Source organism: Cyprinus carpio, chromosome B13, assembly GCF_018340385.1.
Source record: "Cyprinus carpio isolate SPL01 chromosome B13, ASM1834038v1, whole genome shotgun sequence".
In the NCBI taxonomy this organism is placed as follows: domain Eukaryota; kingdom Metazoa; phylum Chordata; class Actinopteri; order Cypriniformes; family Cyprinidae; genus Cyprinus; species Cyprinus carpio.
Window position 1 is genome coordinate 22,700,122 of NC_056609.1, and position 25,770 is coordinate 22,725,891.

General features: G+C 38.1%; 2 protein-coding genes across 2 annotated transcripts; both read right to left on the reverse strand.

Annotated features, from left to right (window-relative positions):
• Nucleotides 1-1,904: 1,904 nt before the first annotated feature.
• LOC109100643 (transforming acidic coiled-coil-containing protein 3-like) lies at nt 1,905-13,595 on the reverse strand. Its single transcript, XM_042736128.1, has 22 exons — nt 13,443-13,595; nt 12,755-12,872; nt 12,146-12,311; nt 11,155-11,282; nt 6,860-8,047; nt 6,537-6,603; nt 5,957-6,450; nt 5,634-5,700; nt 5,449-5,548; nt 5,185-5,291; nt 4,895-5,028; nt 4,601-4,682; nt 4,446-4,480; nt 3,965-4,102; nt 3,690-3,771; nt 3,419-3,568; nt 3,269-3,336; nt 2,881-2,924; nt 2,638-2,798; nt 2,417-2,523; nt 2,183-2,303; nt 1,905-2,066 (listed from the first exon to the last, which is right to left on the reverse strand). The coding sequence occupies exons 3-22, from the start codon at nt 12,308-12,310 to the stop codon at nt 1,995-1,997; spliced, it is 3,510 nt and encodes a 1,169-aa protein (XP_042592062.1). The 5' UTR covers nt 12,311; nt 12,755-12,872; nt 13,443-13,595; the 3' UTR covers nt 1,905-1,994.
• A 4,323-nt stretch (nt 13,596-17,918) lies between these two features.
• mycla (MYCL proto-oncogene, bHLH transcription factor a) lies at nt 17,919-21,540 on the reverse strand. The gene is made up of 3 exons (XM_019114082.2): nt 21,195-21,540; nt 19,960-20,540; nt 17,919-18,995 (listed from the first exon to the last, which is right to left on the reverse strand). Exons 2-3 carry the CDS (start codon nt 20,513-20,515, stop codon nt 18,436-18,438), a joined length of 1,116 nt encoding a protein of 371 aa, XP_018969627.1. The 5' UTR covers nt 20,516-20,540; nt 21,195-21,540; the 3' UTR covers nt 17,919-18,435.
• Nucleotides 21,541-25,770: the final 4,230 nt, after the last annotated feature.

Sequence of the window (25,770 nt, forward strand, 5' to 3'; positions counted from 1 at the left end):
AAAAATAGACTCTAAATCAAAAAGCACTTCTGCTCTGGTCTAGCTTCGAGTAAATACCACCATCTTCTCACATCTTCATGAACATGAGAGCTCATTTAAATATAGTGGAGACCTGTCATCCAACATAGTAGTTGCCCATCATCTGTTAAGTTTTATTTCCAACTTGTGTGATCTACATTGTGAGCTTGCAACTAGAGTAATACTTAAGGATATCTGCTACTAGTAGTGATAGAAATGACTCTAGAAATCTCTCATGAAGCTGTATCACTCTAATGCATTGAAATGTTAAGACGATAATGCACTATAATGCAGCATATACTGTAGCATAAGTCAGTGTAGAAGCACAAAAAAAGTTAGTCTGCTCAAAAGGGAGTCATTACAACTTTTAGATGACATGGAGTTAAAATAGTGTGACATTTATCTTAAGGGATATTTTAAATGTGTTTTAAAGGGAAAAACATGTTATACTGTATAATTTTCTCATTTTAGAAAGTGGTATTTTACAGTGGTCTAAATATTAAAATGCTTGACAGAGTAATCTGAGTTTACATGGATTTTTGAATCCAAGGTTGAATAATGGCTGGCTCCATGTGTCCTTGTCCTAAGCTACTGAAAAAATCCAGCATGATGCCGTTACATTCCAAAAAAGGTTTGGCGAAAATCTTGCATTACTGAATTGTGGTTCAGTATTATCGACTAATTGACTGTATAAAACTTAGATCACCCAGATCTTTGATTGTTGCATTCAGAGCATTTTTGTGGCTATTTAATAAACATAAAAGGAATTATATTTTTGAAACATGCTTGAAGTGTTGTTTATAACAGAATGATTGTGTTTGTATTATGAGAATGACTGTTGTAGGCACAGACTGATGACTACTGTTTAATGTTCGGTTGGAAGATCACACTGTACTGCAGATTGTGCTATATCACTGTCACCGCAGTAGAATGTCATGACATTTTCATCCCAATAGGATAAAAGCTGAAAGTTTTTAGTCCTCATTTTAACTTCTGTTCTGACTCTAGGGATTATTTACAGATGGTGTCGTTTTTTTATTAATGAAACATGCTGAATCTGAGCTCAGGCCATGGGAACTTGAATGTGCTGATGTGACATTTTAATTGTGTGAATAATGAAATGCTCTGTGATGTCACTGCTGGATTCTTTGTGCTTATTTGCCCTTGGTGTTTTGCTGCATGAGTCTCTATGATCAGCTACAGTGTCTTAACATTGTATCAGTGCAGCACAGAATAATGTGTGCATTTGTTATTGAATGTTTTATTTTTTTATCAGTAGTACGGTTTAGAAATACACAAGGACATACTGTCATGATCTCCGTTTAAGTTGTGTGAGAGACTGTTGAATAAATGTCATTTCCATATGAAAATCCTGAACTGGATCTATAATTTTTTTTTTTTTAATGTATAAAAATGACTACCAGTGTTGGGGAGTAACTAGTTCCATCTAACGGAATTACGTAATTTAATTACAAAATAAATGTAACTAATCTGTTACAGTTAGTGAGAAATGTGTAATTACAGCTACTTATGAAAATGTTAACCATTACAAAGGGGGTTACATCTGAAAATTCACACATGTACAGATTGATTTCTTTCTCAAATTGCACTGACTGCTCTAAAATACGAGACACCAATGTTTTAGGAGTTTAGGACTCAGAATAGAACACATGCTTATTCAATAATCGTTTTATTTCCTATTTGGGTTTATGTACTTTAAATGCTTTAAGATTTACTGTTTTTTTCCCCCAAGGCATTATAAGATGCTTACTGTTATAGCTATGCAAGGATTTGAAGTAAAAAGAAAAAATTATTAAATTAAAATAGTTAAGTATTAAAACTGTTGCTCATGGGGACTTGCATCAAGGAAAAAAAGAGTTTAAACATTAAACAAACATTTTATTTATTCAAATTTGTGAGAACAAATACAAATAACGAACAAACACAAATAATGAACACAAAGACCAGAAAATACACTAATACCCATGCTTTTGCACTTTATGTAGCAGCTCATCACACAGTTCTGTGACATCTTTGACTTCTTTAGCCTGAGAAGAGAAAAGTCCCATTATAGATGATACATAACTTTTTTTTTTAAAAAAGCAATTCAGAATTACACTCAAAAGGACACCAATGTAAGAGTGACTTCTGTGTGTGTATTTACCTTTTGTTCCAGATCCTTTTCTAGGGACTGAACTTTCAGCTGTTCTCTTTTGAGCTGCACCTGCAGTGCTGCCACTTCTGCACCCTGTTTAGTACGAACCTCATTTATGGCCTTGTTCGCACTGAAAAAACAGTGCTATTAGTGACGCTTCCAGGCATATTTATCAATTATGCAAGATTGTATCATCACATTCATAAGAGAGAACTGGTTTTAGACTGCTTGATAAGCACATACTGATCTAGTTTCTCCTCAGCATGGGCCTTCAAAGCTTGATAACGTTTTTCCTCTTTCTGCAGTCTGTCCATGCAGTTCTGCGCATACTGCTTCAGAGTTTCCTCATTTTATAGAAGTGGGGAAAAAAAAAAAAAAAAAAAAAAAAAAAAAAATACCATTATACACTAAAATAACATCTTGATTTGAGATGAAGTCTTGAATCGGAAGTCTAAAAAGCATACCTTTTTGAATCCCTCAATGACTTCCTTGCATCTGTCAAGGCGTTTGACAACGGAGGAGAAGGATCTCTCCAACTCATTCAAATCTTTGGACAGCTGGTCTTTTTCCTGGAGGACTCGCTCTAACTCAATTTTGGCCAAATCTTCCTTCTGTTTATGCTCATCTGTAAACACACAGGAGTGTGTCATTATCTGACATACTGCCTTCAAAATAATGTACTGAATCTAATCAAACAACTGTCTTACCGGTGATTTGAGTGATGGTGGCCTCAAATTCTGACACTATAAACCTGAAAAGAGAGGATAAAAGTTTAAGACTAGTGTGCTGTTCAAATGTCAGTCATGCATCAGGGGTCCCACAAAATTCGATCGATCCAGTAAAAATCACAACTAACTGGAAAAACACTTTCAATCATTCATTAGAGAACCCAGTGATTGACTCTTGAGAATCAAACTGAAAAAAAAAGACATGAATGAATGAATGATTTGCTCACAATTCAAGAGTAATGACTATAAGCACTTCCATGACGTTTCCAATTCTAAATGACAACTCCAACATTTCCTTGATTGTAGGATCCCTAATAATTTATTGTCTAGGTACCATGTGAAAGCGTTTCTCTAATCAGAGACTTACAGCATATGCTGATTCTCCAGTTGCAGCTTCTCAATCTGAGTCGCAAGCTCTTGTTGCCGTTCCTCTGCCTAAGAAAAGAAAATACAAAACATTAGAGAGACCAATCAGACATGTGTGCCAGTCATCTTGTGTGAGGCTATGGGAGCTAACCCGTCTCTCTGCTTTCTGTAATGCAGCATCCATGTCTCTCTGGCTGTACTTCAGAACCTCTATGATGGAGTCCTCAGTCTTCACTGGCTGTTTTAATGTGGGAACCAGCAGGTCCAGAACAGTTGGATCTGGCACCACAGTTTCCACTGCCTAGAGGTTAACAGACATTGTAAAATGGACACCAAAAATGTGCAAAAGACTGAATGTTTCAGTGCCTGGTCAGAATGTTAAGATGCAAAACAAAGCATTGAAATTTGTCTCATCATCTTACTGGTGGAGGCAGATCATCCAGCAGCTTCATACGGTCACTGTGTGACTTCTGCTTTACTTCAGACTTCGCAGCCTCCATCATCCTAAAATACACACACAAAAAAAAAAAAGGTTTGCATGATTATTGTAACGTGCACTCTGGATTTTGATCACAATATAGATATGATCTGTTGCATTGGGCCATTTAACTCCATTTGAAACCTGTTTGTAATATTTTCAACAAGGAGGGTTGAAGATTATGCAACATTGTTAATATGGATGTTTGTGAAGACTGACCTAATGGCAAGAGAAGGCCGTGGCATGCTGAATCCAGAGTTGCCACTGTCCATTCCATTTTTCTTTGGACTCTCCTTAAACAGTGGGTCAAACTTCAAATACAGTGACTGCTTCCGCAAGGCCGACACCTTAGGATCCCTAAAAAGTTTTTGTACAGCACTAAACATGTGAAATGTGTTGCCTAATAAATCAAGTACTCTACTATATTTGGAGCAGATTCTAAACAATTATCAATGCATTACTCTCCCACTGTTGGGTTTATGGAAAGGCCTCATAAAGGAAAAACAAAACAGTGCTTGAGACCAAACTGTTCCAGATAATGTGCCAGTCAAATTGTCCCCTGGCATGACTGAGAGCTAAAAGTCTCTCTGATTTGGTCACAATGCAGCATCCATGCACTGGATGAGTCTGTACTTCAAATACAAATAACCATGTATACTCACTCAATGCTTCACTGGCTCATTTCAATGTGGGAACCAGCAGGTCCAGAACAGTTGGATCTGTAGTTTCCACTGCCTAGATTCTGGTGTAAAATGGGTTCTGGCAAAAATGTGCAAAAGACTGAATGTTTCAGTGATTCTGGTCAGAATGTTAGTGATGCAAAACAGTGCATTGAAATTTGTCTCATCATCTTACTGGTGGAGGCAGATCATCCAGCAGCTTCATACGGTCACTGTGTGACTTCTGCTTTACTTCAGACTTCGCAGCCTCCATCATCCTAAAATACACACTTGGTGAAAAAAAAAAAAGTTTTGCATGTTTTATTGGTAACGTGAAACTCTGGATTTTGATCACAATAGGATATGAAAGTTGCAAGTTGGGCCAGTAACTCCATTTGAAATTTATGTTTGTAATGCTTTTTCAACAAGGACACTTTGAAGATTCAGGCAACATTATTTAATATGGATGCATTCCCTGTGAAGAATCAACCTAATGGCAAGAGAAGGCCGTGGCATGCTGAATCCAGAGTTGCCACTGTCCATTCCATTTTTCTTTGGACTCTCCTTAAACAGTGGGTCAAACTTCAAATACAGTGACTGCTTCCGCAAGGCCGACTCCTTAAACTATAAAAAGTGTTTTAGTACAGCACTAAACAACTGAAATGTTGCCTAATAAACAATGTACTCTACTATATTTGGAGCAGCATTCTAAACAAATTATTAATGCATTACTCTCCCACTAACTGGGTTTATGGAAAGGCTCATAAAGGAAAAACTCACAGTGCTTGATCCAAACTGTTCCAGATAATCAAATTGGCCATCAAAATCTTCCCCTGGCATGACTGAGAGAAAGAGAATGATATTGGTCACAATGACAAAAGCTTGCACTGGATGAGTCGGTGTAGTTCAAATAGATGTTGAGGATGATATTGTTGGCAATGACAAAAGCTTGCACTGGATGAGTCGGTGTAGTTCAAATACAAATGCAACCAGTCAAAAGGTCTTAAACTCTGTAGATCCTGGTTCTCTTTCTGGTGGCGCTGCCATGAGGAGGCACTGTTGCCATGAGGTCTGGCACCAGTAACGCTGGATTCTGGGGTATGTTAGTGCTGGACTCAGTGAATGACTCTACATCTTCTGCAGGCTAGTAAGAGAATGAGCATCAACATGATCATAATTTGTGGAAATATACATTTTCTGTTGAATTTGTACATTTAAGACTCTCTTACCCTCTTGGTGACAGGAAGATCAGTTTCTGCAATGTTTTCATTGGTTTCAGAAACTGCTGGGGGAGAACTGAAGGAGAAAAAGGAAAAGTCTGAGCTCAGTGATTATTTACATTTATGCATTTGGCAAATGCTTTTATCCAAAGACACTTCTATTGCATTCAGGCTGCATATTTAACTAGTTCATGCATTCCCTGGGAATCAAACCCATGACCTCAACTTTCAGGATCAGAAGCATACATGTAGCTCAAAAGTAATTAGCCTATACAGACAAGAAATTACACGTGTTATGTTTATACAACCTGTACAAGTTCTACGTTCTGTACCTGTGCTCCGGTTGGTCATCTTGTGCAAAAGCCTCAGGCACCTGAACAGGAGCCGGTGCTTTCATTAAAACCGGGCTAGTCTGGACACCACGTGGTGGAGAGTTACCCATCGTAGCCTTTGAGCCAAAGGGGTTAAAGTTTGGGTCATGAAACTTGTCAAAATCAAAGGTGTAAGAACCTTTAGGAGGAGAAACATCCACAGGTTCCGTCTCCTCTGGATTCTTAGGGGACAACTGCTTGGCTTCTGGTTCTTTCTTTTCTGTGGCTGGCGCAACTGTTTTTTTGGTCACAGGTTTTGCACCTGCAGGTCTTTTGACCCCAAGACGTTTCGGAGGAGGTTTGCGCTTGACTTCGGTGCCATCGTCAAAATTAAACTCTAGAAGCATCTGGTTCTCTTTAGGGGGCGCTGTAGATGAGGAGCCCTCTGTGGCAGTGGAGTTCTCCTGAGGTGGTATGGAGGCATCTGAAGATGTTGACTCTACATCTTCTGCAGGCTAGTAAAGAGAATGAGCATCAACATGATCATAATTTGTGGAAATATAAATTTTCTGTTGAATTTGTATATTTAAGACACTCTTACCCTCTTGGTGACAGGAAGATCAGTTTCTGCAATGTTTTCATTGGTTTCAGAAACTGCTGGGGGAGAACTGAAGGAGAAAAAGGAAAAGTCTGAGCTCAACGGTTATTTACATTTATGCATTTGGCAAATGCTTTTATCCAAAGACACTTCTATTGCATTCAGGGTACATATTTAACTAGTTCATGCATTCCCTGGGAATCAAATCCATGACCTTAACTTTCAGGTTCAGAAGCATATATGTAGCGCAAAAGTAATTAGCCTATACAGATAAGAAATTGCACATGTTATGTTTATATAACCTGAACACGTTCTAGTTTCTCTACCTGTGCTCTGGTTGGTCATCTAGTGCAGGGGCTTCCGGCTGGTCATCCTGTGCAAAAGCCCCAGGCTCCTGAACTGGAACTGTTGCTTTCATCAAAACCGGGCTAGTCTGGACACCACGTGGTGGAGAGTTACCCATCGTAGCCTTTGTGCCAAAGGGGTTAAAGTTCGGGTCATCAAACTTGTCAAAATCAAAGGTGTAAGAACCTTTAGGAGGAGAAACATCCACAGGTTCTGTCTCCTCTGGATTCTTAGGGGACAACTGCTTGGGTTCTGGTTCTTTCTTTTCTGTGGCTGGTGCAACTGGTTTTTTGGTCACAGGTTTAGCACCTGCAGGTCTTTTGACCCCAAGACGTTTCGGAGGAGGTTTGCGCTTGACTTCGGTGCCATCATCAAAATTAAACTCTAGTAGCATCTGATTCTCTTTAGGGGGCGCTGTAGATGAGGAGCCCTCTGTGGCAGTGGTGTTCTCCTGAGGTGGAATGGAGGCATCTGAAGATGTTGGGACATCTGGAGTGTGGACTGAGAACTCTGGTTCCTGTTTAGCTTCTTGGCTGGGCAGGTGTGGATCAGAAACTACTGATGCCTTGCCAGTTAGAGGAGAGTTTGGGATCTTTGAGCCACCAGTTTGGAATGGGTTGAGTGAGCCAAGATTGTCAAAATCCAAGTTGTAGGATCCCACAGGGGATCGTGCCGAGTCCTGTGCCTCAGGCTGATCTACCAAAACAGGAATCTGTTGCGACACTGGTGCTGGTTCAGTTATATCAGGCTCCTCCACATCTGTGGCACTGTTTTCAATGTTGTCAGTCTTGATGATGACCGTGCCCTCTGCTGAAGATATGTTGGCAGAACATTCTGCAAGGGAATTCTCCACTGATGGGACAAAGGGAAGAGTCTCATCAAGTGCAGTGTCGGTCACCTCTGGAACCTCAGGCTGAGGTGCAGAAATTGGGGCTGCAGTTGTATCTGACTCCACAAGCTCTGATGTCCAAGACTCAATTAAGGCAGAAGATTTAGGAGGAGAATTCTGCATTTTACTGGACCCCAGAAAAGGGTTGATGGCATCTAGATTGTCAAGATCGAGGGTATAGGCACCTATGCTCTGAACCAGCATATCATCATCAGGGTAGACAACACTGTTACTCTGAATGTCAATTGGTGTGGTGGAAGGGTTATTCAACAGTGAACTCCTGTAAAACAAAAATTCAATTTCACACGTTAGTGGATTTTTTGTGTTAACATTACTATGAATGTTATTCATACATAAACTCTAAATGTTACTGATCGTGAGTGTGAATGAACAAAGATGATTAATTAAGTGTTTTTAACATTACAACAAGGGATGCACCAATAGGATTTTTTTTTTTTTTTTTTTGCCGATACTAATACCGATTTTTACAAACAACTATTGGCTGATATTGGTCAACTGCATAAAGCAGGGCTTAAAAAAGTAAAAAAAAAATAAATAAAAAAAAAAATTGGTTATTTGTGTGAATAATAGGTGATTTGGTATTTTATGTTTTTTGTTCCTGTGTTCCTCTGTGAAACCGGTTTGAGTAGAAAACATACCGGTTAAAGGGATACTCCATCCCAAAATGGAAATTTTGTCATTAATCACTTACCACCATGTCGTTCCAAACCCGTAAAAGCTTTGTTCGTCTTCGTAACACAATTTAAGATATTTTGGATGAAAACAGGGAGGCTTGAAACATATGGAAGTATGAAAAGCATCGTCGGTATAGTCCATCTGCCATCAGTGATTCAACTGTAACGTTATGAAGTGACGAGAATATTTTTTGTACACAAAGAAAACAAAAATAACGACTTTATTCAACAATTCCTCTCCTCTGTGTCTCTCCAAATCAGCGTAGCGCCATTTTGACAATTCTGAGCAGTACGCAGATGGCGTAAACTCTTTCTGTGTCAGCCTGCGTACTGCTCAGATTTGTCAAAATGGCGCTACGCTGATTTGGATTAAAGCATTCACTGCACACGGTTGCAGTCCAGCAGTGAGTTCGGAGCGGTGCATCTGCTGCACTGCAGAGATCGTTTCCGCACCGAGTCTATTGCTGCGCTGCAAGTGCTAAATTAAAGTAACAGCGCATTGTTTGCAGTAAATATGAACATGGATTGACACAAAAATGTAGTAATTACACCATAAATGCATAATATTAAAGTGTACTGTGTTTCACAGTCAACACATATGGCCCTTTGGCTAGGTTTGAATGGAGAGAGCACTTTAGTTTATTTTTAACTACAAATAGTTAATGTTAAAATGGAGGGTTTAATTTGGTTAGTATCAGCAGATACTGCTTTGTGATCGACAATCTGCCTCAAATATCCTGATTGGAGCACCCCTAGAATTTAAAGCTGAGAGCAGGCATTTCACTCGTAGGATGCGTCAGTGTCATGTTTGCATATGGCCGTACTATGCCACCTGACAAAATATATTTTGTACAGATTTTTTTTTTTTTTTGGCAAGCATTTAATTATTTTGGATTATGCAACGGACTAGGGGTGAGCCGATCCGATATTCAGTATCAGTATCGCTCTGATACTGGCATCAAGGTATCGGTCAGACAAGATCCGATATAGAGCGTATACTGTTCTGTGTTATAAAGCCCCACGAAAGCCACAAAAACATTATAAAGCAGCATACAGTTTCTGTGCACTATATTTCAAGTGTTCTGAAGTTGTTCTATAGTTTAATGTGAGGTAAAAATGAATATTAAAGCCAAGTTCATGTCAACTCTTCTCTCCGCTGCAGCGGTCTGTCGTCCTCCATTCAGCATTCATAATGCGTGTCGCGTTCGGTTATGACAGTAAAGACGATGAAACTCTCTCCAAGATGATTAAATGTTATATTTAATCTGTAAATAAAGATAAATAGGAATTTATCCTGCTGGAGTTTCGTGCGGTTTCTGTAAATTTCTGCTGGATATCTGGTTAGATCACAACACTGGAGTAGAGCACTATAATTGTTCGTCAGGAGCACAGTAAGTGAAATTTAAAACTGTTAAAAGAAAAGGCTCAAACTAACGCACATATTTAATATACTATGCATCAATATCTCTTCACTTTGTGCTTTGAACTTCTCTATGCGGAGCACTGTGATGCCATGTTGCTTCAAGCGCATCATTCTGCACACGGGATGCACATAAGCACTTTGTGTTACTCTGTATTTGGAGCCTTTAGTATTATAATACTTTTGAGCAATGAAAGATTATTAATAGCCTGTCTTGTTCATCTTATTGATCATATGTTGCTGTCTCATTACTCTGCTATACATTTAAAAGAAATGTCTTAATTCATACAGTAGTCAACATTTGAAGTGGTTGATTTAGATTTTATAAAAGTTTTACTGAGTAAGGAACAGGTATTGTTTTGGTCTTAGGACAACTTTAATGATAGGTTTTGATCCAGTTTTGATGTTGTTTAATTGTTTAATATTTTATTTTTTTTTAATATATTATTTGTTTTTCATGAATGTATTTTACAACAATACAAAGAGCAATATGTAGGCCTACCAGATTTAGTCCTACACTTTTTCACTTTTATTTGTTACCCACTAAATAATTTTTTTTTTCACAAGAAATTTAGAATTTTAATAAAATTATTGTGCACTTATGATTTTTGTAGAGTAACTTCTGCTACTGAATTATCCATTAACCTAGTTTATAATAGTATTTTTGTCACAAATTATGAATATATATTTTTTTGCTTGTTATTTTTTCTTTATAAATGAAGCCATCTATATTTAGTAGATTGTGTGTAACATACAAACGAGTGATGATCGACCTACACATTGAGGTATCGAAATTCATTACACTGATTTAAAAAAAAAAAAAAAAAAAAACACTTTGCTGTATCGCATCGATTTCGGCAGACACTCAGAATTTTTGGTGTCGGATCGGTTCTGAAAAAGAGGTATCAAGCCAGCCCTACAACAGAAATGCAACTCGTTGTCTCCATGCAGTTAATTAATAAACCATCGGTATCGGCCCTTTTCATGCTATTTCCGATATGCCGATGGCTTTAAAATAATAATAATAAAACAAAAATCAGCCGATACATCGGTGCATCCCTAATTACAACATGCTCATAAATATAAAGTGTTTGTGGGCAAGTTATGTCAATATCACTGGGTCTGAGGAAATGTGGGTCAGTCAGCAGTTCCATTGGCTAGTCACCAGCATGAGACCCATGACCATTTTGGAGGAAACTGGTTTTGAATATGTACAAACAAACAGGACACTTAAATAAGTTAAAAACATTGAGCTGCAGGAAATTTGCTCACTGGTCATTAGAAGCCGTGAGAGTTTCCAGTGCTTTACTGCTGTCCTCTTGGCTGGACGGCCTACTAGCACGGCTCGGGGACATGATCTTCTTTGTGACTGGGTCTCGCCGTGGAGTTTGAAAACAAACCTATATAAAAGCAACAAAGAACTATGTAAATCTAAACTCTAGTACAAGCCTGACAACACAGTAAACAAATACTTAATATAATAACTGCTGAAAAGAAAGAAAAAAAAAAAAAGAAAAAAAGAAATGAATACACCTACGTTAACAAACACTTCAAAATAAATGTTGCTCTTTTGAACTTTCTACTCAAAAACAAATGGAGTATAACTGCTTCCAACAAAAATAATCAGCACAAACGTTTTTCATATTGATAAGTTTCTTAAAGGGTTAGTTCACCCAAAAATTTAAATAAGCCCATAAAGTACTCACCCTCAAGTCATCCTAGGTGTCCTAAGTGTATCGGAGTTGATTCAAAATTGTGTTTTCTTTAAAGCTGTTTCATGGGAGATGTTTTTTAATTCAGTCTCGGAGTTATTATTAAAAATTGGGTTTGATCTTTCAAGCTGTTTCATGTAACACTCGCTTTGGATAAAAGCGTCTGCTAAATACAGAGTTTTTAATATAACACAGACTGGATTCATCTTAAATTTAAAGAAAGTCATTTATACATTTTAATATAGGACTGGATTCATCTGAGGGTGATACACCTAGGATGACTTGAGGGTGAGTAATTTATAGGCTAATTTTCATTTTTGGGTGAACTAGCCCTTTAAGCACCAAATTAGCATGTAGGCATGATTTCTGAAGGATCATGTGAAACTGAAGACTGGAGTGACTGCTGAAACTTTGCCATCAGTGGAATAATTTATTTTTTTTAAATATTAAAAAAATAATAATAATAACAATTTACAACAGCTGAAACAGTTTATTACACAAAATAAAATGCAGGAGCACACAAATTGCATGGAAACCTCTTGAAAACTCACCTTTGCTCCCCTTTGCGCAGTCCTGCTGATGTTGTCAGCCTGTGACTGCCGCAGGATCGAGGGCCTGCCAGTAGGCTGTTCCAACCCGAAAATGTCACAAGCGGCTTTAGAAGTGCTGTTCATCCGTACAGCTCCCTGATTCTCCTTCAGCGCCTCAGAACTCATACTGCAAAACAGAGAGACACAGAATATGACAACATGGGTTCTGGAAAGCCACGCCCACTGGACACCACACGCAGCTGGTTTTACTGATAAGACCCGGAGGCGGGCATCTGACCTTCTTAACACAACACCCAGAGACCCTTCAAATCTGTTGCATTTCTTTTGAGCATCAGATCAGACTAACCCACTGTGACTAACAACCCAAACATGTGATATCAACCGGTGCAATTCAGCCATGTGCTCAGGGAACAAAGTGGTTCTGTGTCTGTGAATGAATCACGCCTTAGAGAGATGTGCAAAGGTTATAACAGACAACCCGCATATAACTAAGCATTTTGATGGTGGCAATATGGTCTTTTTGATTTGGATAATAGTGGCATATAGTCTACCAAGACATGTTTTAGGAGAATAAGGAAGAGACTGATAAAATCTTCAAAGAATCATTACCAATTTTTGGCCTCATCTGTCCTTCCCTGGATTCTGCTCAACTATGTAGGACTGACAAGAAGATTGTCAGCTTTGTAATGACAGGCACTTCTGACAGCTTCTCTCTTCTACAGTCTACCTGGACAGGTGATAAACAGCTCACCATCATAAATAAGATTATCAAGTTGTAACCTGGACAGAGCGAGATCTCAGACCAAGCCCTCCATCCAGAGCGAATGAAAGCAAGAAACCAAACAAGAACAGAACTGAGTGGGAAATTGAACCATTTCAAAATTAACTCATTAAACTAGTGAAACTGAAGAACGTTAGTTTCCACTTAGACTAACATGTGCCCACACGGATGACAAGGCTGATTAGAAACCAAAACATGAATCAACCATACATTTCAGCACAGGCAAAACACGAACTTTTTTATTTGCAATACAATGTCTCCAAGTCTCTAGTAATGATCAAACAATGCATTTCCAAAACAATTAATTATCGTTTAAGTTGTTACATTTGTGAACACAAGAAGAGTAAAAATCTCAGATAAATTATATTTAAACATGGCAGCATCATATATGCAGTTATCAACGTCCTAGTAGCACTAGCAAATTGGTCAATAGCAACTACTTTTACTGTTTATTATCGCGCAATATTTCATGATCGCTCTCCTATAAATATGTACACGGTTTCCTAAAATACGTACCTTATTCAGGATGCTCAAATCTAACACATAAACCGTTTTCTTCTCAGAGAAAGACAACGTGACACACAGAGAAATTCCTGTACGTTTATAACATTTACCCTGTCGCTGTTTGAAACGGTTCAAATTTAAACTGCGCTGTCTCAGCCAATTAAACGCAAGATTCGGCGCCCGTCAGGCGGGGCGATTATATGAATCGACCAATAGCAGGGCTCGTCGCACTGCGTCGTCCTCGTGGATGTTCCTTTGATAGACATCCAAATCATCCAATGGAGAAAAGCCGTGCGGCAGCGAACTTATGAAGCCAAATAAATATGACCCCGTTTAACCCTTTTACCAGTAGACTATTTGTCATCGTATATTATAGCTGTTGAATTTTAAATATTAATATATTAAAATAGTCTGTGTTGTTTTCGTCATAGAGTACTTCGCTCTACACTTTTTCTAAAGGGATAAAGGTTTTTAATTGTTATTTTTAGATGTTACAATTTACTTTCATTTATATATATATATATATATATATATATATATATATATATTATATATATATATATATATATATATATATATATATATATTATTCTTTTTTCCCCATACAATGAACGTGAACACGGGTTTGCAAATAGTAATATTGACAGAATTTTCATTTTTGGGTTGACTATCCCTTGAATGTAAAGCACTGCTGAAAATAGAGTCTCATTGTTGTGGATTTAAATAAAAACGAATACACGTGATCTGTAGGCAATAAAACGGTTCATAACATCACAAACAATAGAAACGATGAAGGATCTGTGACTATTTATGCGTATTTGTTCCACCAGAGGGCAGCATCGGATCAACTAACATCACACTGCATGGCTTTTGTGAGATCAACGGGTTGGTGAGATGAAAACAGAAATTGCTTTTATTAGATTGTTTATCTATAGACTGTGCGTGTATATAAAATGCTTATCAATGCGTTGCGGATTAAAGCTAATTTTATTTTCTGCCAAAAATCTTGAAAATTGAGAGTATGAATCTGAAAAAGCAAGAGAATGAGAAAAAGATGGAGGGCAGGGAAGAGAGGAGAGTTACATAATGGTATGTTTGTGCTGAGGTCAGCCAGTGCACTCCCTCTCCCCACACTACTAACCTATATTCAGCTTACATCAGTCAATGTGACTGTATTGATTCATTTATTACATTATTTTAAAGTTTTAAAATAAATATGCATTAAGTCTGAGAATCATTTAAGTACAGTTTTTATAGTGCGTGCATGGTGCAAAAATAAAATAAAATGTAAATATACACCACAAAATACTGAATATATCCCATATAGAGAGAAAATGCATGCAGATCCATAACAGATTCAGTAGCACCTTTTGTCTCTCTCTCTCTCTTTTTTTTTAATAATTAATAATTTAAAGCATTTGCCTAGCTGCCTAACACAACCTCACATCTTTAGGAATTATTGTTCTACTGCCTTTTAGAAATGTATGCATCTCTATACCTATTATATCCAGCTTGCACACAGAATTCCTGTAATTTAATACTGCATTCAGGCAAACTGTAAACGGCTTCAGTGATTATGCATTGACGTTATAGTGCCGTCGTGGTTCTGCCGATAATTGAGCTTTGGTCTGATGGCTGGGAGTCTAAAATCTCATTAAAGACAAAACCCCAAATAGACAAAGACCCCCCCACCAATCTAATCCCCCCTCCCCATGTCTGAGATACAACCTCTTCAGCCAATCACAGCACAGGGTTTCAAATGATGCCACTGGGTCTAGTTGAAGGCTTTCTCTATTCTTCTGAGATTGCATCCACACAATGCAACAGCTGTTTCTTACCAGCATGTACACAAACCCCTGAAATCCTAAAACCACTTAGGAATTTAATACACTGTAATACACACACACACACACACACAACTGTTACAATTGCAGTTGTAAATAAAACAAAGATTGGGGTATATTTTACAAGAATATTCAATTTGTTTTTCTACTCCAAAATGTTTAATTCAATGTGTTGAAATTTACACAATTTTCTTTAAATTTTATGTGCAAAAAAATCAAGCAGACATTAAGCAGTTTAATTAAGTTGTAGTTAATTAGATGTCATACAAGATAATCTTGATTTAATTAAAAGTCTTCTAATAATAAGGATAGCCCAATGACTCAGGGCCAGTGAGAGTTTCGACAATTAATGAAAAGGTCACTAAATCTTACATCTTTTTGGCATGCATTTAGAGTCAGCCTGAAATTTAAGTGTGACTGACTCTGACTACTATCATATTGTATGTATTTCTGAGTGAAATGGCTATCAAACAAGAGAAAAACCTGTGAGTGTTGCATACTGGTATACAGGCAGATCTGAATGCACTTGGTTTAACTGAAGAGTGGCCTTGTATCCATCAGCAGAGAGAAGTGAGCATCACAGGAAGAACAAGTTATGATTAAAGATTGTCAAAAAATGTTCTAAAAAATGAATGCACAGATAAATCATTTACAATATCACCAGTAACATGCATTAAATATATATATAGGCTCCATTCTGATTTTGAACCAATGGCGTCTAATAGTGTGTTTATATATTTTGGTGGCAAAGTGGAGTTGTGTATTGTACCCAGATGGCTTTAGTGTATAAACCAATGAGATTAAGGTTACTTCAGATCAGAGATTTGAGCCAATGACACCCAAAAAAGGCTGTTGCTGTTTTATTTTATATAAAATAAAATAGAGAGGAGAGTGGCTACAATACACAACTCCACTTTGCAACCATTAGCAATATATATATATATATATATATATATATATATATATATATATATATATATATATATATATAAAGCAACGTTTGGACAAATAGATTCTGAGTTTTAGAGCAAGTAAAATGCAGTAAACTTGCTTCTGTGCCACACCCAGACCAAAACGTTCACAGACAGACTGAGAGAGGGAGAGACATAAACACTGCCTGTTCTCTATGTAGCTGCAGTTACATAACTCTCTGAAAAAGAGAAAAAGAGAAATTAAAGAGATTGAAGAGAGAAAGAAACACAGACAGGGATTAGGAAGTGGGAATGAATAAATGAGTGTGTGTGGCATAGATTAGCTTCATCAGGATCAGTGGGTCACCGGTTGTTTGGAGCTGTCTGACTTCCTGTGATTCTATGGGAATGGAATCTGGGTCAGTGGTTGGCAGCGATGGTGCCGGTATAAGAGCTGTATGTCTGAGAGAGAGACACTGTTTATGTGTGGATTCTTATCTAATAGACTTTGTATAAAAGGGAGAGTGATATGACCTTTTTAGCACTGATGGAAAATAAACACACCAATAATAGCTGCACCATGACAGAAATGTCTAGTAGATAAAGGTACAATTTTTAACAGTGGGAACAGTACACAACCCTGTAGCAGGCAAGTTTCATATCTAACTTCACCCCTAACACTTCTTACATATTTTCACCTTAAAACAGTAAAACATTAATATTGTTAAATGTTATCACAGCTCAAAAAATAAAATTACAAAAATTATTTAAAATGTTAATTTCAGCAACCATTTCTCCAGTCTTCAGTGTCACAAGATCTTTCGGAAAGTATTCTAATATGCTGATTTGGTGTTCAAGAAACATTTATTATCAGTGCTAAAAACAGTTGAGCTGCTTAATACTTTTGTGGCAACCATGATACTTTTTTTGGGATGTTTTCATGAATAAAGTTCAAAAGAATGGCATTTATTTGAATTAGAAAGTTTTGTAACACACTAAACTAAACCCAATATGGTGAAGAAATACAAATATACAGGAAAAGGCATAGTGCTGCTTAAATCACTTCCTCTTTTTGCTTCCTGCATCCCAAAATGCACCTTTCCCACTTCTGCAGATTGAAGAATTCATTTGAACAAATTAGATGTGACTGCATTTAAAGTATGTGTGAGGGGATAAATAAGCTTCTGTATGTGACTTACAAATTTAGTTTTTATTCAAATAAAGTAAAATGATACTCCCATAAGCACAAGTCAGTTTTCACACCTCTACTGTGTCAGTTTAACCTGTTGTTCAGGATAACAGGGGTAAAGGTGATTTTTGAACTACCTGTTTTTCAGTAAATATCCAGGTTACTTCCTCTTTCTGCTTAAACAGCAGGCACACAGAGGGAAGGATCTGAAAAACTCATCTTTAAGCCTTAATTGTTTTGCTGCACAAGACTGATTAAGTAGTGCAAGATAAACATCTCATTTCTGAATCAATTTTACACCAGGTTAGTCAAGAACTTTACATAAAGCTTAAACCATATTTTTATAAGTCGGATTTTGCTCCAGTTGCTTTAGTGGAATTATGCCACTTATGCTAGATCAGGAACTAGAAAGAATCTCAACAATTTACAGTTATTTGTCAAGTATTAGTTTTGGACCCAGGTTCTGGCATTTCAGAAAAGATTGCGTATTTGACAATGTGCCGAGAAGCCCAAATTTCATTAAAACAAAAACAGGGAAAGCCACTTTTAGTTTTAGATGCTTTATTCTTTAACAAAATAGAATCTCTGTGCAGTTCATGAGTAGATACAGGAGGAGGACATCCTCTGAATACAGTATTTACAGCAGATTTTGTACAGATCATGTTATGAACAAGACACTTCAAATTTTCTACACAACGTGTTCGAACACCATGCTCCCCTCACATTATACAACCTACACACTACCCACATGCATACAATCACCACCCACCCTTCTTGCTACGGAGGTAAATTCGTCAATATAACTTCCTCTGCATCGCCATCCGCTGAGGTTTATAAAGGCATTGCATGTGCACATTTGTCATTATCTCCTCACACAGAGTTCTCCACATCTCAACTCAAGTGTAAAGCCCAGCACACACGTACAGATCCCTTCAAGAAGGGCATAATTCAATGTGGTTTTAAAGACCTCCCTGCAGTGTTTTAAGTGTCATTTCAGTGAACGCCAATCTCATCCATAATGAGCTTTGGAAATATTGTGCCAAGTTAAAGCAGACTTCTCTTTAGGAGTTCTGTAATACACTGATCCTGCGGAGCAGCTGTTGTTGTTTGGCTTTGAGTTTTCTCTTCTCCTGAGCTTGACGCCGTTGGCGCGTGTGCAGCTGCAGCAGGTAGTCCGTTGCCTGCGTCAGAATCGCCACCTTCGAGGTCTTTGAGGATACAGACAAACCTGGAATCTCCTCCCGAAGAGCCTGGAACCTCGAGCGAAGGTCATCTCTCCTCTTTCTCTCCAGAAAGTTCCGACGCTGCTCGCAGGAGTCCTCAGAGTCTGATGTGGCAGGTGAAGAAAGTAGATATGAGGGAGAAGATGAAGGCTCCAGACGTGGCCGTTTGCTCACAGACTCAATCTCATCAAAGTCATCCTCAGGATCCGTGTCAGGGGACGGGGCGGCGTAATTGTGCTGCTGCCGATGCAGAGATACGTGGAAGCGCTTGGGACATGGTCCAAATGGATCAGCACTCACTGTAATGGTTACTGGCGTACGGCGACTTGGAGGGCGGCCACGTTTTGGTCGGTTGTCTACTGTCACCACGTCAATCTCGTCATCATCCTCATCGTCATCTGAGGCAATAAGACATTTGGCACATTTAGCAAAAGCATTTCAAATCAATCAAGATATTTTACAACTGTAAAAACACTAGATCTGACTCAAAACATTCACACCAAAAAAAAAAAAAAAAAAAAAAAACCTTACAAGGAAATAAGATGCAATCAAGGCATCCACTGCATAGAAATAAACCAAAGTGATGTAGTTGTTTATACACTTCACCTCAATAACATTGTTGAATGTTTTACGGTTTCCATCTCTACAGCTACATGAGCTGATTTCATTTTTAAACTTTTGTTTTTTGCATATTTATTTCTGTGGTCATTTAAAATGGCAAAATTATTTAAAACTACCAACTTACTTTAAAGACCCATAATAAAGAAAAATTCCCAAAACTGATTTGGATGTGTGAGCAGTGCTGTTGTTGTTAACTAAAACTAATAAAAATGGCTTTCATAACTAAAATAGTACAAATAAAATACATTAAAATGTGTAAATCATGCCGTCTTGGCAACCAACTAAAAACTATTTTACATAAATGCTTATAAAAAAAAAAAAAGTAATTGTTTTCTTTACATGGTAACGTAGCATTACCTTGCATGCAGCAAAATATGTTTTATGAAGTTAAGTGTCTCTGGTGAAAGGGAGTTTCCCCTCGCTACTGTACAGGGAGTAGGAAAAACTGGGAGAGGAGATGGAATAGACTACAGTACTTTGGGGAGAGGACTGGAATCGGCTCCATTAATTCACAATCCACATTAGCTTTTAGTCTGCAAGTGGCTTTGGCTTCTTGTGGAACAATTTTTTTGGAGATCTATAACCAACTGCCAAATCTGGTCTGAATCCCGAGTTAAATATTAATTATTGGTTAACTTCCATCTTCATAAAACATGGTATACAGCAGACAATCACTTCATTGTCTCAGCCTTATTCTGAAGTACATATCAACTCATGCATCAATGCTGGGAAGTTTCTTACCGGATGAGTCAGAGCGACACTCAGAACCGGAGGAGCCCGCAGCCACTTTCTTGTTATGCGGGACAGGGAGCTCCAGGACCGCGGCGGGGTTCACACACTGTGACGCCTGGGTCCCGGTCACGGGCGTGCCCGATGCGGCACGAGCAGCTTTCTGTGCGCTCGAGGTCTGAATCTGAGCAGTCACCGGAGCTCGCTCGCCATGAACCAGCCTGTGACTCGTAGAAAAGCCGCTCCACATGCAGTCTTTGATAACGATAGAGCCCAGATTCCCAAAAATGTCCAGTGGGTCGAACTTGTGCAGCCCCTCGTACTCCTCATCACATGTTAATACCTTAGGCGGCGCCCACCCGAGCCGGTCCCCCGGTAACGACAGTAGCCAGTCCACATCCAGCGTCCTTGAGGGCGACATGGGTGGGGTGGGAAGCAGCTCGAATTTCTTCCATATATCCTCGCTCGGGGCTGTAGACTTAAAGAAGTCCTCCTCGGTGTCCATCTCGTCGTAAAAGTAGTGCTCCATGTCCCATCCGTACAGTGTGTGATTGTTGACTCCAGGCATTGCTGCAGAACTTCTACAAGATTATCTGTGAAAACAACGAGTCATTAGATCAAATGATGCCTGCCCACGTGGAGTTCAACTGCGTCGCAATGCACAAGCAAAACGCACACCCTAATTACATGTGCTCGCTCAATGCATTGCTTAAACTCACTAACGTTATATACTTTAATGCACATTTGCAATGCTAAAAAGATCAATATTTACATGCAAACACATTATCACTAAATGCATTGCAAACGCGTTTTTTTTTTACACGCAATCCTCGCGATTTATCAGTTGCATTTATGAAATGCACTAATTAAAGCACAAAACAGAATATTTCTGTAGCACGTGCATAATTACAAATACTCGCATATAACAAGTGTTTGTGCAGCACCAAAAACAACCAAAGTAACTAGTCAAGTTTATTAACACTAACAGGAAATTATAACCAACCACTGCAGACTGAAAGGCTCACAGAAACCAACGGTTGCGACGTATATGTAGTACTCTATTAACGTTAACTTACTCCAATAAAGATTAGACGCACAAACGAGGGGGTAAAGGGAGCACCCGGTCCGATTAAAGGATCCAGGAAATGTTCAACAGCCCACGGGTTCACGCCAAAGTTTATAACGAAATTAACTTTAAATTAATGTCAGATTAATTTAACGGTATTCTGGTGTAAAAATGCACTTACCATGGGGTCGCAGACCTGCAAAGTCCAGGCAGAGTGTACGGGACGCGCAGAACAAAGAAGCGCAGCGTCCGGTAGAACTCCGGTACACACGCGCTCACTAAACAATAGCGCGCTTCTTCAGCCGCCTTTGTTTTACGGCCGTTTAGCCTGAACAACAAGACCAGTTTTTTGTTTTTCCCTTGCGGAAATAAAGCGGGTGTCCTGTTACAACGGCAGCAACAATCGATCCGCGTGGTGCAGTGCAGCCGCACCCTCCCCCAGCCCGCTGCCGGCAGAAGTGCTTTCGCGCCAGATCTGCGTCTTTGTGTGCTAGAGCTCACCGTGGACCCACCCACGGGAGGCGTTGGGCGGGGAGAGCGTGTGAACCGCCGCTTATTGTGAATGTGAAGGCAATTTGCAGCACTAAAATAATTATTTGAATGAAAATAGAAGCCTCTACGTAACTACTCCAATCTAATCACGATTGCGCCGATGAGTCCTTCTAATTGTCTTCTGATGCATGACCCACTAATCAATATTTTGTGTCTGAACTGGCGAAGACAACGCGCGCTAGACGCAAACACTGCACTCTGTACCGTTTTATTAAAGTATATATTCTTTTAAAATGATATTTGTGGTGTGCTTTATTAACATTTTATATATATATATATATTAATCATTAAAATAATAATAAAAAAAATTAGATTTGATTCTTGCTTTGCATCCTGGTGCAAAAGAGGCTACAAAATCTAATGAAAGAAAATGAAAGTTTGTGTCATAGAATATTTGTATTAATGATATGGGCCTCATCTCATTCTGCTCCCATTTTCCCACAATTTCATTTACTTCTTACCCATTAAATCATCACCAGTCCAAAAAGAAAAAAAAAAAAACTCCATAGTGTTACAATGAATTTGTAAGTGTTATGTATTAACTGTGGTTACAATTAGGCTATTCATGAGATTTACAAGGCATTATAAGTTGCATTACAAGGTATAATTAATGCATTAAACCTACTTTTATAATCCATTATACAGAAGGGCTTTAAGTAAAGTGTCACTGATTATATTAAATGAAATAGTTATTTCATTAATTTCAAAGTGGATATTTTCAGTAAATATTTTTATCTCAATTAATCTATTCCACAGACTAATTGCATGTAGTTCTTTCGTCCATGTCTCATGAATCAATGATCAGTGTTGTATAATTTACATTTGTTGGAGAACTGTTCATGCATTTCTTTTTATTATATGATTTCTGTCAGATATTCCAACTACATTTGTTTTGGCAATATAGCCACATCCATTGTTCTTGTGGAGCTTTTTTTTGCCGTTTGTATTTTGCACTCACATGGAAGATTTGTGGTTTAGTATAGAGCAGTTAATGGTTGTGTTGACGTCAGAGTCCTTCCATGCACCCCTCCACCCCCTGGCCACCCAACACTCCTCACTGAAAGCACAGTGTGAACGATAGACGAGTAGAGGTGTTATCTAATGCTTGAACTCACAGGGCATCACACATCTACGCAAATGACCAGAGCACATCCAACAGTGGAGAAATGTCTATCAGGTCATATCATGCCTAAATATCTCTAAAACTGGTCTATTTCAAAAGCTGTGTACAGATAATTTGTAGATAAGGAAAGTAAAAAGTTTATGTATTACAGTAAAAAGTGTCAATGCTAAAAGAGAAATGTGTCTGGTGTGCTCCTCATGCATGATTAAGGATAAAGAAAAAGAAAAGATCCACTAATGTAGGAATGCAGTGGTTGTCTTTAGTATTTTTATAACATGAAAGTGTTTAGATGGAAACTGGATGTATTACGTCATCATCAAACCCCCACACACATACAGGAAAGGTGGAGAAATGTGAGTTCTGGAACAGTGATTGTTGTCCTAACAACCAGTTCAGCATTTTCTTATACTGTACTGGCCAGAACTGTTGGGTACATTTGGTTTATTTGTACGAAATAAAAGTCTGCAGACACACATTTGAGCCTGCTACGCTCTATTAACAGCTCTGGACATCTGTTGTATAAGTCTGGTCAGTCAAAACAGCCAGTCAAGTGCTCAAAAAGCTTATAGTAAGCAGTACTTACACACACAAAGAACCCCCACACACCTCTCAAGAAGCACATGTCCATACTTAACTCAGACTGCGTTCGGGCGCCTCCTACTGTATAAAGGATGCATGACAATTCCTTGCATGAAAGAAACAAAAGATTTTCTTTTCTTTCTTCCATCCCCCATTCAGAAAGAAAGCTCATACTCTCTTCTTTTCTGCCGGGAGGGTTTGCATATATACAATTGCATAATACTAACAGTAATAAAATTAAATGAAATAGGACCTAATTCAAATAACAACAAAAACAGCAAAAACAACAACAACAACAATAATAATAATATAGAAAAATATACATGTATTTTTATAGGACTACATATAAGGTATAAATATAAGAAAATTATGTAGGAAAAATTAAATAAAATTATCTATCATCTAACTATCTGTCTGTCTGTCTATCTATCTATCTGTCTGTCTATCTATCTATCTATCTATCTATCTATCTATCTATCTATCTATCTATCTAATACATTTTTAAATGTGGTAATTAATCAACCTTGATGTTTATGTAACATTGTTTTATTATTACCTAATGTTTTCATTATTTTATAATACTGGAATATTTTCACATTTAATTTATTTTTACATCATTGGCTATTTAAACTCTAGACTCAGCCCTCTCTGAGCATCACCACAACTCACTGACACAAAAGCTGTTGCCCAAAGACATGCCAACAGTATCCGAATCCCCCACTCTGCTCCTCTCCTCTTCTCCCACTCCCTTGCTTCTTTACCCCACCATCCCCCTCTTTTTAACGGAAGCAAAAAACTTGCCAATGTCTTTGTTAAGGCAACAGATTATCCCCTAAGGACGCTCCGTGTGCTGGGAGCTGGTATTGTTCTAGCCTCAGTCTCATATGCGCATGTGGAGAAAGGATGGAGACTTGACACCTTTTGGCATTTATTATAAACTATTATCTACACAAATTCGCACTCTCTATAGAGGAATTAAAAAGAGCAAACAGCTTCATTAGGTGAAAATGAGGTGCTGTACATGAATAATAATTGTTTGTACACATGCAAATTGACTGATAGTGAAAGGCCAAGTATGTTCAGACCCAGAGTTAAAGTAAACAAAAGCTATAGATGAAGACAAAAGATCTGCTGAAATACTCCCTCAGCTATTGTGGGGAAGTCGTGGCCTAATGGTCAGAGTGTTGGACTTGCATCCCAAGGGTTGCAAGTTCGAGTCTCGGGCCGGCAGGAATTGTAGGTGGGGGGAGTGAATGTACAGTGCTCTCTCCACCTTCAATACCACGACTGAACCCCCAACTGCTCCCCAGGCGCCGCAGCATAAATGGCTGCCCACTGCTCCGGGTGTGTGTTCACAGTGTGTGTGTTCACTGCTGTGAGTGTGCACTTTGGATGGGTTAAATGCAGAGCACGAATTCCGAGTATGGGTCACCATACTTGGCTGTATGTCACGTCACTTTCACCTTCACTATTTGTAGAGTGTTTGAGAATAGTCTGCATGTTATTTAGAGCAACTCCTGTTTCTGCTCACAATCCCTATTCCCCTCACCTCACCTTTAACCCCTTTGACCCCCAATAATCTCTGACAGTCTCGCCTTGTGGAGACCACTATAAGCAGAAAGGTTTTATGTGAGAACTCTGAATGACTCTGAGCTGTGCACATGCTGCAAGTTTATGAAGTTTATCTTGTTGTTTATATTCTGTTCAAAAGTTTGGGGCAAGATTTTATTTTCTTATTCTCTTTCTTTTCCTTTTTTTTTTTTAAAAAAATAAATAAATTCTTTTCTTCAGCAGGGATACATTAAACTGATCAAAAGCGAGAGTAAAGATGTTTGCAATTTTTAAAATATACATTTAAAATAAAGAATCCTGGAAAAAGTATCACAGAAATGTTTTCAATATTGATAATAATAAGAAATGTTTCTTCAGCACCAAAACCGCAAATTAGAATTATTTCTGAAAGATAATAAGACACTGAAGACTGGAAAATTCAGCATTGACATCACAGGAATCAATTGCATTTAAAATATATTAAAACAGTAAACAGTTAGGTTAGATATTTAAATTGAAATATTATTTCACAGTACTACATTTTACTGTATTTTTGGTCAAATAATCAGTTTGGGAGTATAGCTTTTCAAAAACTAAAAAACCCTGAAATATTTAAGCACAAATTGCATTGTTTTCTGAGAATGGGCCATACAAAAAGCACAATTCACATGGTAAGTGAACTGGATAGATCAGAGAAGATTGTTTAAAATGTATTATCATTGTAATTGTTATTTAAATGTCATGAGACCAGACACATTCAGTGTGCGCATGCTGATTTTTCACAGTGACTTTAGAAAGTGACGTTAGAATAGACTTTAGAAAGTGACGTCTCTAAAGGTGGTATATTATTTTCTATTTTGCTGTGTTTGGCTATGCAGTGTTTATTATTTATTCTGTGTAATTGTATTGCTATCCAGCAGATGACGCCACAACCTAAAATTCATGCAGCCAT